A 14,673-nucleotide genomic window follows, 5' to 3' on the forward strand; every position below is an offset into this window, starting at 1 on the left:
AGATGATCATTACATATGTTACTACGTGAACACATTTCTTACTTTCCAAACTCATATATAGATACAAGAAGATGTGTTATGAGTGCCAATGAGACAACTCTCCATCCAAGTCAAAATTTATAAAAGTAAACCATGATTATAGGTCAAAGTACGGTCTTCAACACGGAGCCTTGGCTCATACCGAACAGCAAGCTATGAAGGGCCCCAAAAATTACTAGTGTAAAATCATTCAAAAGGGAAACCCAACGGTCTAATCTATATAAAAAACGAGAAACGAGAAACACTTATGAACCACATCAACAAACGACAACTACTGAACATCAGATTCCTCACTTAGGACAGGTGCAAACAATTGCAGCGGGTTTAAACGTTTTAATGGTACCAAACCTTCACCCTTATCTGAAACAATAGTGTAACATCACAACATAGAAAGACACACTATACAATATCAATTGAAATGGCTTAACTCAATCAAAAGACATATTAACACCAGTGAACATACACTGAACAAATAAATTTGATCTACATGTATGATACAATGTAAATACAAAATAAATAAACTAAGGGAAGAATAATTAAAGTTACATGTTATACCGCTGTAAAATGTTAAAAAATTCGAGAAAAACAATATGCTTGAACAAAAATATCAGCCATTTGCAATTACTTTAAACACAGGTAAATGAAAATAATTTTGTTGTTAGGTTTACGTGTACAGTTCAAATGGAGAAAGGAAATATTTTTACAAAATAAATAATTTTGATGTTCATAGTACGAAGAAGTGAAAATTTATAGTAATACCAAACACTTATCAAAGCTGGTATATAGACCAGATATAACCCTGAATAAGTAAACATTAAATAACAAAAAAACATTACAATTAGTATAACAGGTCAAATAAACAAGAAAGTACGATTTGAGAGTACTCGCAGTTACTGACAGCTAGTTAAAAGCCAAACACATTTAATAATAAAAACTCATGCATCAGAGACTAAAATCAACTAAAACATAGATCGGTAATATGTGTATTTTGTCATTTTGTTAGTTATTCTACTTTTTTGCTATTACACAGCTGTCCTAGATTAAGAGAGGGTTGAGCGCTCAAAAATATGTTTGACCCCGCCGCATTCTTTATGTCTCTGTCTTAAGCCAGGACCCTGTAGTTCAGTGGTTTAAATTTTTAACGCACTAAATATTTAAAGTGTTTAGTGTTTTTTTAGTTTTTAAAGACTCTTTCAATATCCAATATAAATTACCACCTCTAGAAATCCAGTGCAACGATCCTTAAGACTGTTCCCGTATCATTTAAAAAGAGACTAGTTTGCTAGACATAGTTGTTGAAAATAGGTAAATATGTAGATTTGGAGGAAATGTTTTTATACAAAGGACTATAAAAAATATATGTTACACTATGGGAAAAGTTTAAATATCTCCATTTTTTTTTATCAATATGTAGCAAAGATTTACGCCTCTTAATACATAATGAAAACAATGACCAATAAGAAAGATGTAATCCAATAGTTTCAGTGCAATTGTTAGCTCTGTAATTGCTAAGTTGTTCACAACATCTTTCTCGGATGCTACACACACACATCCTACTCAAGAATGATAAATTGTTATTTACAATTTTGTGAGACGTATTATGTTGCATGCAGACCATTTCCATCTTCCCACATACTCTTATCTCATTTTATTGCTCATCTATTTTTTACGAAATTATAGTCCATCAACTATCGCCACTCATATTCCAGCTTTGAGTTATGTGCACAAATCAAATAATTGGCCTGATCCAACAGACATGTTTATAATTAACAAGATTTTGAAAGGTGTACAGAACTTGTAAGGCAAGAATGACCCTAGACTACCTATTACTGAGGACATTTTGATCAAATTAATTGACTCTTTGTCGTATGTTATTATTAACGTAGACAACCAATTAGCCCTTAGGGCTATGTTTGTGTTGGCTTTTTATGCCTTTTAACGGGTAGGTGAGATATCGATCAAAAGCGGTTCTGATACAAAGCAGGTGCTACAAGTTGGCGACATATTATAGTACGTTGAAAGGTGTGTCTTTAACCATGACATATTATGAACACAGTGATCTGCATCCAAAAACCATTTATATCCCGATTTGTGCAGACAATATTGCGTGTCCAGTTACATATGTCTATCAATATTTGTTACAGTTTGGTCATACAATTGGACCTTTGTTCAAATTTAAGTCTGGATCACCAGTTGCACGGTCTTATTTCACCAACTCTTTAAAATCGGCTCTCTCGTTCATTGGTTTAGAAACTCGGTATTATAAAGCGCACAGTTTCAGGATAGGGCTGCAACTTCTGCTGCAGCTAGGGGAATTCCCCTCTCGATTCAAGGGATGGGGATATGGAATTCGAATGCATTTATGAAATATGTAAGGATGCAATTAAATATTATACACTGTTTTTGGGTCAGTATTGCCTGCCAAAACATTTATCATGACTTGATTATATAATATCTGTCAGTTTTTCAATGGAGAAGAATTGTCGGTTTTTATTGGATTTCTGATTAAACATTGTAATGAGAAATAGTATTTTCATTTTTATTAATGTCATTTTAATTATGACAATTGTCGTTTTTATAAAAGTACATAGCTTCGCCTCTGGTTTTTATATTTATTATAGAGGTGTATTGACGGGGTCAGCTATACCCTGCCCTTCTGATGTCTTCATGCATTATTTTAGTCTGTCAATGTAAAAATAAGAAAGGCTACTATTATATTAATTGTTTTTGTTCAATTTTATGGCCCAATTTAACTGTATGTATGTTTTTGTTTTGAAAACATGTTATGGATGTCAGAATTGCCTGGTCTTTAACTGCAATTTGTATTTGTTTTTTTTAATTTTTTATTTATATAATTCGATATATAGATTGTATTTACGTCGCCAGAGTCCTCGGGTGGGGGATCCACTCTTAATTTAAGAGTGTATTTGTGGCAGATCCCCCCACCTTTGCTATTCTTTGTCATTTATTCAATTGATATGATTTTAGTTGATGTAATTACGTATCAATTATGTATTATAATTGCACATTAATTATGAACTTTTATGTCAAATGTTTTATTTGCAAATTGTATTTTTCTGCATTTTATGATTTTGAATAAATGACCTTTTTTCGTCAAACTTATTTTTATATCATATAGCAAAACAAGCCCAGACTCTGGCCTGTTGTATATATTAGTATGTTTATGGTATCTGTCTGTGAGTCTTAAATACTCATAATTGTCATGATATTTTATAATCTCGTTTTACCTACCAGTTGGTATTTTGTCTAGATACATGTTTTTATCTTCATGATCCAAAAGTTCACTTGCTTTGTCGGGCTTTCCAAAACTATGGTTCGAGATCTTGTGTCGACGGTATCTGTAGGATAGATGTTAGATACATATAGATATAGGAAGATGTGGTATGAGTGCCAATGAGACAACTCTCCATCCAAGTTACAATTTATAAAAGTAAACCATTATAGGTCAAGGTACGGCCTTCAACACGGAGCATTGGCTCACACTGAACAGCAAGCTATAAAGGGCCCCAAAAAATTAATGTATATATAAATAAGAAGATGTGGTATGAGTGCCAATGAGACAACTATCCATCCAATTCACAATGTGTAAAAAGTAAACAATTATAGGTCAAAGAACGGCCTTCAACACGGAGCATTGGCTCACACCGAACAGAAAGTTATAAAGGGCACCAAAAAGACTAAGTGTAAATCAATTCAAACAGGAAAACCAACAGTCTAATCTATATAAAAAACGAGAAACGAGAAATACTTATGAACCACAACAACAAACGACAACCACTGAACAACAGGCTCCTGACTTAGAACAGGTGCATACTAATGCAGCTGGTTTAAACGTTTTAACAGGCGCCAACCTGCACCCTAACCTGAAACAGTGGTATAACATTACACCATAAAAAGATATAAAATATCAGTTGAAATGGCTCAACTCGATCAAAAAGACAATACACAAAAACAAGTAAATGTACACAGAACGAATAAGTTTGATCTATTACACAATATAATATATGTTACAGTGAGTTTGTATAATCACTGGTAACTTAAGTGATTATATATAATTACTAAAATGTTCAGGAATTGTGCATAATCACTAGAAAAAATGTCAGGGATTAAACATAATAAATAAATGGAATGAAGAGAGAATGAATAAAAGTAAAATAATTTATTCTACAAAATCATATTTAAACACCTTAAGAAACATAAATATTAAAATCTTAAGCACAATATTCTAACACAAATCATTTATTTTTACAAACTACATTGTAAATTTGGATGATATCTACGAAAAGTGTCTGGATTGGGGGACCCTCATTTCTTCGTTCTTTAATTTTTTAGATAATTTTTCCTTATTCTTTATTTACTTTGTCCATTATTCTCTATTCTTATTTTTTTGTCTATTTTTGTTTATTCTACATCTTTTTAGCCCTTTATTTTGCACTGGTTATACATTATTATCTATTCTGTAAACCCCATCCAGACCCTCTACTATTGAACATTTGCTCTGCTTTTCGGTTTTTTTTTTGCAACAAAAACAATCCCTTAAAAAACCCTCAGCCTTCACATATTGAATTTGATTTTACTGCACTTGAAGAAAAATAAAGTGTTCATTAGAAACATCTGAAGGTACTCAAAAGGTCAATCAAATACCTCAAATTGATTCCTTGTATATTATCTGAACATAATTTCATGCTTCGTCCTTTTCAGCCCTTTTATGAAGAATGGCTATTATATTTTTGGGGTCTCCCTTTCCACGATCAACATGCGGAATCGGTATTACAGCCCCTCCAAAATTCTGTTCAATCTATCAAGCATGTATTCTGTTTGTGTTTCTGGACGTTTTGTTGCATTTTGTTGCTTAGTTTTAATTCCATGTTTGTTAACTTTCATCCCCTTTGTTTCACAGCAAATTATATGATCTGTGCATTTATGTTGGTATTATTAATTTAATTTTAAATTCTTTTTTGTTTATGAGTTAATGTGGTTTAACACAGTTGAAAAGAATGTCACCAGCAAAACTGTTCACTTTAATAAGATTTGTTAACTGAACAGGGAATGGAAACTGTCCACTTCAACCATAAAGATGTTATACATATGATTTATTTGTCTGTATTTGATATATTTTTACCAAAACAGCGAATCTTTGTACTATTGAAATCATTTCAGGGAATTTGTAGAATAATTCTTAAAATTTTCAGTGATTATGTAAAATCACTGGTCATTTTCAGGGATTATATATAATCACTAATGATTTTTGTGATTATGCAAAATCCCTGAAAAATCAGGGATTATGTATACAAATTCACTGTAACATATACATGTATATGTAACATATGCAAAACAGTATAACAAAAATACTGAACTCCAAGGCAAATTCAAAAAGGGGAAGTCCATAAAAACATACAAATTCAAACGCGATCAATCAACGGAACAAGTGAAAAACAACAGCCATATTCCTGACTTGGTACAGGCATTTTCGGAAGAATGCAATGTGCTTCTTGAACTTCAATACAATGGAAGCCTCATTATTTTCACTTATTGTCAGACATATTATCATATTGGACTAATAAGAGAAGACGGACATAAAACGGTTTATAAACGGAAAGTTGTGATGACAAAACCGATTTTTCATTTACAAAAATAGCGTGCTACTGTAGGGTTTTCGGTTTCGATTAACCAAAAATATACATTTAAGCACCTTTGATAGTCAAAAGGAATATAAACTACAATAATCATAACATACACTAACGAAAAGTACAACACAATATGGTGACAAATAAACCTTCTAATGCATGGGTTAGGATATACACTACACATGCGGAGGGGATTAAAGTATCATGGTATGTTTTGACCAAAACGACAAAATCATGGTACCTGCACGGTAAGATCAAAAATGACCTTTTTTGCACTTTGTAAGGTAAACATTATCACAACTGTTGCTCTTTGTATCATCATCCATAGACTTTCACACTTTTTTATAAGGTCGTTTTATTTAAAGAAAATGATCCACAGAAGAACAACTTTGTTTAGTAATATACATCATGATAATAACGATCAATCACACAATCTTCAACTTTAATCTTACAAAAATATTGGACCATTAACTTCGGTTTGGCTTATCATTATTTAGTTTATATACAAGTACTGTATAACTATTTACAAACGAAGGGTTCAATTTTGTGATTCGATGCTTGACAACTATAATAGGTGTAAAAATAAACCATGAATATTGAGTCAATACTTAATGTTGAACCACATAAGCTTAGAAAATGAAAACTGAACAAAAACAAACCTTATAAAGTTATATCAAAAAGATAAACTTGACCTGAAAAAGACCTCCCCTAAAAATATATAAACTCTTGTATAATCATACAAAGGGCAAGGCATACAAACTTCCATTCATCTGAATCCAACAAAATCTACCTTTCAAAAATCGGATCATTTGCTTACGTTTGGCTTCTTATGATTTAGCTAAAACTACAGTATAATTATTGAAGGCTGTACTGTGACCTGTAACTGCTAAAACTACAGTATTTCATCTGCTTATTGAATGCTGTACTGTGACCTGTAATTGCTAAAACTACAGTATTTCATCTGCTTATTGAATGCTGTACTGTGACCTGTAATTGCTAAAACTACAGTATTTCATCTGCTTATTGAAGCTTGTACTGTGACCTGTAATTGCTAAAACTACAGTATTTCATCTGCTTATTGAAGCCTGTACTGTGACCTGTAATTGCTAAAACTACAGTATTTCAACTGCTTATTGAAACATGTACTGTGACCTGTAATTGCTAAAACTACAGTATTTCAACTGCTTATTGAAGCCTGTACTGTTGTGACCTGTAATTGATTAAATCCATGTCATTTGATCTCTGTTGTATAGTTGTCTCACTGGCAATCATACCACATCTCCTTATTTTATATGGCACTATATAACAAGATACCAGCACCACCAGTAAATGGATTCCATTTTGAGATTCGACACCACTGCACTACTGCACTACTGCATTATGCTTATGAATAGACAATAACCATTTAGCCATCACGTATGATTTAATGCTTTTAGCTATAGCATTAAGATTTGACTTTTTCGCTAATAGATTAAGCATAAGAAATATTATGTTTAACTAGGTTTGCCATCTCTGTGTAAACTAGCACTAGTCTAAATAGGGGAAAATAATATTTCTTGTATGTAGAGTCGTTTTACATTCGTTACAAAATGGGCACTACACAGCTTTTTTGTATGAACAAAAGAAACAAATATTTCATTTCTATATTACAATATGAAAAATAATCTCTCATTTCTGAAAACTATACAATCTTCTTAAAGCCCAGTAAACAACATATGTTGTTAAGGTTTTGTGAAAATTTATAACTGTTTTATTGACAGCTCCTGACCAACATTAAAAAGAGCGTATGAATATAATAAGATTGTCTATCACCAATCGATTCCCGTCTGAATAATGACTGTTAACCAATCGGAGCTGGACCAGATGTTGGGTCTATTCGATCAGATCGATTTGTAAAGAATCATCGCAGTTACTAGAATGCAAAATAGATAATGGAAAATGCTTACGTAAATACATCTGGTATAAAAAGCAAATCTTGACTCAACGCCTCAGAGGACAGTCGGTCCCTCAAGAGAACAGAGAGAGAATTGAGAACTTCTACATTGTAATTAGTGTATACGGACATATCTAAAAACATTTACAAATTGGAAGTTCTTACAAAGACTTACGTTTTTCCTAAACCCATTATGGGACCAAAAATGGCCGGGTCCTTACCGACCTACTTCATTGTGATACTATGGATATTAACAACTGGAACGTTACAATGGACCTCGGCACAGTCAAGGTTAGTGAATTTGTGAATACAATTTTAATTTTGGAAAATTGTGCCCTAAATATAAATCACATTATATTGTGTGTTTGTTTTAATTGCTTTTACAGTCATTATAACAAATGGTTCTAAATATTTACTTTTATGTATAAATTTTGCAAAGTATCTAAAAAGTAGCAGTTATAAAATAGGATCATTTGTTTGGCAATGCCATCTTTAAACAATTTTTAAAATGCTGAAAGTCACATTTCACTGAAAGATGGTTATATGACAAGGTTTATTTTCTAGTTTTACCAAATTTTGACAAAATATAAAGCTAGTGACACAAGTTTTGAAAATCCAAGACAACCGAACTAAATTTATATATTCACAATTCACTTGTGAATTCTGAAACATTTATTTTATCCGTTATGAACAGCAAACATCTATTTTATCAGTTATGCAGTGAATATATTTATTTTATTTGTTATACATGGAAAACTTTTATTTTATGCGTTGTGTAATGAAAACATTTATTTTATCCGTTATGTCATGAAAACATTTATTCTATCCGTTAAGTAATGAAAACATTTATTTTATCCGTTATGTACTGAATACATTTTTTTTTATCCGATATGTACTAAATACATGAATTTCATCCAGTTATATTGGATTGTTTTTTTGAGAAATATATTTTTCTATAGTTATCTATTTATGTCTTTAGAAAAAATTACTTATTTCCAAAATCATTATTTTAGTGGATTAATTACTTTCCCTAGACAATATAATGCAAAGTAATCTAAAAACATTCAAAGCTACATATCTTTGAAAAAAGAGTTATAAAATACCGAAAGGACAATTAAAAATCATAACTCGAAGAAAACCGACACCACCATTACAACTGGACTGAGCAACACAAACCCCAAAACGCAGGCGTGGTATGAGGTATTCCGATTTTGCTCCACACGAAGCACCCGTCATGTTACTCATGAAAATACAAATGTTGTGATGAGTTTTATATGGTGATTTCACATAAGCTTTGTTACGTTTTCACATTGGTGATAATACCTAAACCAAATTTATTGTAAAATTTTAGGAAACTCATTTCATATATATGAAGTTTCAAAAATAAAAATTGTATTTGACATTTGTGTACATAAGTTATGTATGGTGACTATAAACATTGATTAATTTTGATAAATATTATAATTAATAGTTATTATATGAACTTCAAGTATCATATTTTAATGCATATTCAATAATAAACTATAGAACGATACTTTAATGTAATACTGGGAAAAAATCATTTATTTTTATGATATGGTTTCAAATGACTAAACTAGTCAAATGGTTGACATTATTTAGTTTTTAAAGTCGTTTGGTCTTTATTTATATCTAGTCTTATTTGGTTTCACGCTACCATTTTAAGTTACGTCTTATTTTTTATTTTCGTTTCGACTCATTCGACTTTATACCAGATCGTGTGAATAGAAAAGTCAAAAGTGGAAAATAAAAAAAAAACCGACTTTGCTGGGTGGATCAAACAAAAGAAAAAAAAACTAGTATTACTACCAGTTACTAGCTGTTAGTCTACAACAATCTGATCAAAATCGTAATAGAATTATATTAAATAAGCTTTCAGAAAAAAAACCCACTAAGTATTTAAACCTGCATACAAATATATATATAATGCATATTATACAAAAATCAAAAGGAACTTCCCTCACCCCACAAAAAACTATATATACTACTGACAGCACAATACATGTAAAAAAAACCAAAACACTACGTTTAGTGCATGCTTAGACAGTAACACTTATAACTGGTAGGAAGTTGCAGAGAGAAGCACATGTTCGTACGATAAGAACGGTCATACAACTTCATAATAAAACAGTACAGTTAGTATAGATATGTATATATAATTTAGAATATTTAGAATTACACAGGTTCAAATCGTGCAATGCGATTCATTTTGGGTGCATATCTACACAGTCTCAGTTGTAATTACTTATTTTGCGTCAATTTTGAAATTTTAGAATTATACAGGTTCAAATCGCACAGAGCTATTCATTTTGGATGCATAAGTTAGCAGTCTCTGTTGTAAATACTTAACCTGCGTCAACTTTGAAGTTTTTAATAGAATTATACGGGTTCAAATCGCGCAATGCTATAAATTTCGGGTGACTATTTACACAGTCTCTGTTTATGTTACTTAACCTTCGTCAACATTAAAATTTTAGAATAATGCAAGTTCAAATCGCACAGTACTATTCATTTTGGATACATATCTACGCAGTCTCTGTTGTAAATACATATATATATATATAATTACTCTAAATATCAGCACAACAATGTTAAATCTGCAAATTTGCGGAAGCAAATTTTTGTTTTTCCCTCGCCGGGATTATATATATATCGGTAATTAAAAAAAGAGTCGCGCAGATAAGTAAACAAAAAGTAAAATAACAAAAATACCGAACTCCAGGGAAAATTCAAAACGGAAAGTCCCTTAACAATTGGCAAAATCAAAAGTTCAAACACAATAATGAATATCTGTCAATATGATTACAAAGAGGAAAAAGGTCGTGAATACTCAAAGCATTCAACAGATAAATAAACCAAAAATAAAAATTCTGATAAGGCTAAGGTCTTGCCATGATTAACCTCAAAATCATTGGAATAATAAAAGCAATAGGAATTGTGCAATGTCTGAGATACTAAAGATTCTTCGAAAGTTTCATTGAAACTCTAGACACAAAGCGCGGACAAAAGGACAGGCGAAAGAACGAAAAGATCACTATATATATAACCCGCTTCAGTAAAATTAGTTAATCTACATAAAGGACACCACCATACGTCCATATGGATTTATAAAATGTTCAAAGACTATATCTCACAAATCAATTTAATTCATTCAATCTTCTAAAACATTTGTATATTATTATTTTATTTGTTATTAATATACCCCCCTTTAAAACATTAGAATAAAAGAAAAGACGCCTTTTCCATCTAGTATAAAATGTGCTAACCCAATGAAATAAATGACCTTTGTTGACATTTTGATTTTACTTTAAAAACTTTTCAATATAAAACAATGCGACTTCTAAATTATGAAAATGATGAAAGCATGCATTGAAATAGTTTTAATTATAGTTTGTAAAACTCTAAGATAAGATAATGTAAGAAAAATGTATTTTGATTCGAAATGTATACAAAAAAGGAAAAAAAAAAAAAAAAAGACAAGCTCCATTGTGCTTTTGTCGGAATATGAAAAAGATATGACATTAAAACAATAGAACGTGCAAGCAATATAATCAATTTACAAATGGTATCAAATATCTTAGTTAAAATTTTAGCCTTAGAAATATGACAAAACAATTACAATAGATACATTAAACTGAAAAAAGAAAACACAAGAGGAATAGATATATAAAAAACTAAATAAAATACAAAGAAAAAATAGATAAAACCGGAAGTACAAATGCAGTTAACATTCAGGCATATCAAAAGCTGTAAATAAAAAGCGGCGAAAGCATCTAGCATTCATGTAACGTACACACATGACAGATTTGAGATTCTACTTTTTACAACGAAATTTGCTTACTTTGATGACAGAACCCTTTTCTTTTGGAGTACATGTGTATTTTATCGGAAAAAAGGGGCCCGGGGTTTTTAATCTGCGAAATTCGAAATTTTAGTATAAACTTGGAAAAGACATAATGACTCACTTCAAACTTTCAAACGGCCTTTCGCTCCGCAAATCACTATTAATGACTCATAAAGACTTCAAGCAATTTATTGAATTTAATGCAATTGTTTAACTTTTTTATTCAATGTCAAATATAAACAAAGAATTCATAAAAATATAATAAGAACAGACAACAAATACACGTATTTATCGACACAACCGTTAAAAAATATTTACATCAATAGATATGAATCAATAGATATGAGACTGAATCGAAAGACATTTACAGAAAGGCTGATAAAGCAAATAAACAAACAAAAAAAAAAAACTTAAAAATATTGCTCATATAACAGAATCCTAAACTAATTAAACAATATTTACTTTATAATACATGTAATGGAGAATTTTACTCGTGATATTTTCATCCTTGTACCAATTTATGAGTTTTTGCAGTTTAAACCTAACCATACAAGTTTCCTGATTGATTTTATAAGATGATGTAATAGTACATACTGTAACATGCTGTAATAATTAGATATGTGGAATGCTTTACTCTTTATTGAATTCTATTGACAAAAAAATCGTCCAATTAACTGGGATAAAGGAACTTTTCAGGTAATCCTCAACTTTTATTTCTTTTAATCTTCACATAGGGTGATGGAAATATAATACTATTATTGATAGAGGAGTATAATCAGAATAGAAAACACGAGTCTAATTAATCTGATTTAGACCCAGAAGGGGAATATGTATGCAAATAAAGAAAAGATTTTCTATATTTCAGGGTAGCATATTACATTATCTACAATCTAGGACACGCGCGGAAGTAACTTATTATAATATTTCAATATTTTATGTCTCCATTGGGCCTTTGTCTGAGTTGTCCATTCTAATGTATTTACATTGGTGAACATTGTTGAACTTATGTTTGCAATAAACAGGAGCGATTTACACTCACTTAAAAGAGTAAACACAATTCGTGTTCTTAAAATCCTATTTACATGTAGCTACTGATTATGCAACAGTAAGAATCGCCAGTTTATAGCTATCTCATCTCTATTACGTTCTTATTTTTTCTTGCAAAAATATGATGTGGCATCATGGCATTGAGAAAACTATTCACCAGAGACAAAAGGGCATAGATGTATTCAAATATAGGTCACGGAACGGCCTTCATCAGTTCTCAAAACCCATATCGTATATAGAAGGCTATAAAAAGTGCCGACATTACATTTTACCACGGTCCAGTTTATGATATCATATCTTGGACTCAGTTAATCTTATACCACGGTCCAGTTTATGATATCATATCTTGGACTCAGTTAATCTTATACCACGGTCCAGTTTATGATATCATATCATGGACTCTGTTCATCCTATACCACGGTCCAGTTTATGATAAATCTTGTATTCTGTTGACCACGGTCCAGTTTATGATATATCTTTGACTCTGTTGACCACGGTCCAGTTTCTAATCAATTATAGTAGTCTTTTACTTTATCTTTCTTTTTTAAATTAAGCAGCACGTTATTTTTTCTATATTTGTTTGGTTTTCATTTTCATTTTAATGATAAAAGTTATTTCTTAGTAGAAAATAAATAATGTGGACAACTTTAATATTAGGTCGGATGGAATCAATGCTGTTCAAATGGATATATATAGTGAACACGGTAGTGTTAAGTGCATTGGAAGTGATGAAATATAAAAAGAACACGTAAAGAAGATGTTTTCAAATACTTTTAAAAATAAACGAAACTAAGAAAAGGAAATTAAAGAAAAGAGAAAGATAATAAGCAAGAGATTGCCTCTTCGATGAAGTAAAATTTTCGAAAAATTTACTCCGAACTTTTTGTAAAGAATGATCGATGATACAGTTATTAACAATTTGATTGCTAGTAACTTAATTTTCCCTGTTTTGTGTGTTGATTTAGTTTGTTGTGGTGCATTATTTCTAGATTTTTTTACTGCTTTTAGTCATATCTTAAACGAATATTATAAGGCCTTATTCGTGTTGTAATTTTAATTTTTACATCATTTTAGTACATTTGTTTGCCCTTTAAAACTCTTTGTTTTTTTTTAAATTTATAAGCGAAAACAGAATATAATTGATGGAGTTAGTTTAAACGATATTTCATTCGAATCAATTAAATTGGATTGATCAACAGGGTAGTCCCAGGGAAGCTCTGTCCGCATTATAAGATACACTATATGACATCATAAAACGACAAAAAACATGCACAGACATAAACATAATGACAGTACAGCATTATTCATTTCAAAACTACCTAATAGATAATTTGAAGAAAATTAAAAATAATTAACTTAACATGATATGCCAGGGTAGCACAAATAATAAACGAGCACATATGTTATACATGTATGAGATTCAGTATGTATATACATATTAATGAATGTATGTGTGACAATAGAGTTACATAAATAAGTTATATCAAGAATGGATAGCAGGACTTACAAATTATAAACATTTAAATTTAACTACTTCCATTCAACTGAGTTATAAGTGTTGTTCTTCAAAACAACATATTAGATATCATATTCTCATTTTCACTAATTTATCGCACCTAAAGAAAATGATGGAGTAATTCAAATTACCTACAACTAAATCCCACGTTTATAAAAAAAACCAACAACACTAGACTGTTTTGATGTGAGATTAATGGATTACTATAAACAGAACGACTGATTATGTCTGCTCTTGTCAAACACCAACCACTCGCTCTTGGAATATGTCAAACACCAACCACTCGCAACACAAACAGTCGTTGATACAGTTAATCAAATTACTGCAACTTCTTTGCATTCCAGTTCAAAACATTTTCCGAAAAGAAATTTTCTAACTTGGCTTTAGTTTAAACATTTCCCATTTCTATTGTGACGTAGGAACAAGGGAGTAACTGAAATCAAATAATGCGATTGTTGTGGCCTATTAGACGTTTAAAATTCTATTAGTTCAATAAAATTCCAACTGTTACATGCTTAAAACTCTTATGATCCTACCGGATTAGTTCTTACATATTTTATTATTTGTGCAGTCAACAAATTTCTCGTCGGTGTTGTAAATCGTATTAGAAAGGAAATTTATTCTCACT

The 14,673-nt window shown here is 30.8% G+C and overlaps 1 protein-coding gene across 1 annotated transcript in view; it reads left to right on the plus strand.

Moving 5' to 3' along the window:
• The first annotated feature begins 7,651 nt into the window (after positions 1-7,651).
• The window catches only part of LOC127727795 (mucin-16-like), a 198,982-nt gene continuing 191,960 nt past the window's right edge, over positions 7,652-14,673 (plus strand). The window contains exon 1 of the mRNA XM_052234911.1: positions 7,652-7,911. Within this exon, the coding sequence (XP_052090871.1) occupies positions 7,814-7,911 (98 nt within the window). The 5' untranslated portion in view covers positions 7,652-7,813. The remainder of the gene's footprint in view (positions 7,912-14,673) is intronic.

Source organism: Mytilus californianus, unplaced genomic scaffold (genome assembly GCF_021869535.1).
Source record: "Mytilus californianus isolate M0D057914Y unplaced genomic scaffold, xbMytCali1.0.p SCAF_2, whole genome shotgun sequence".
In the NCBI taxonomy this organism is placed as follows: Eukaryota; Metazoa; Mollusca; class Bivalvia; order Mytilida; family Mytilidae; genus Mytilus; species Mytilus californianus.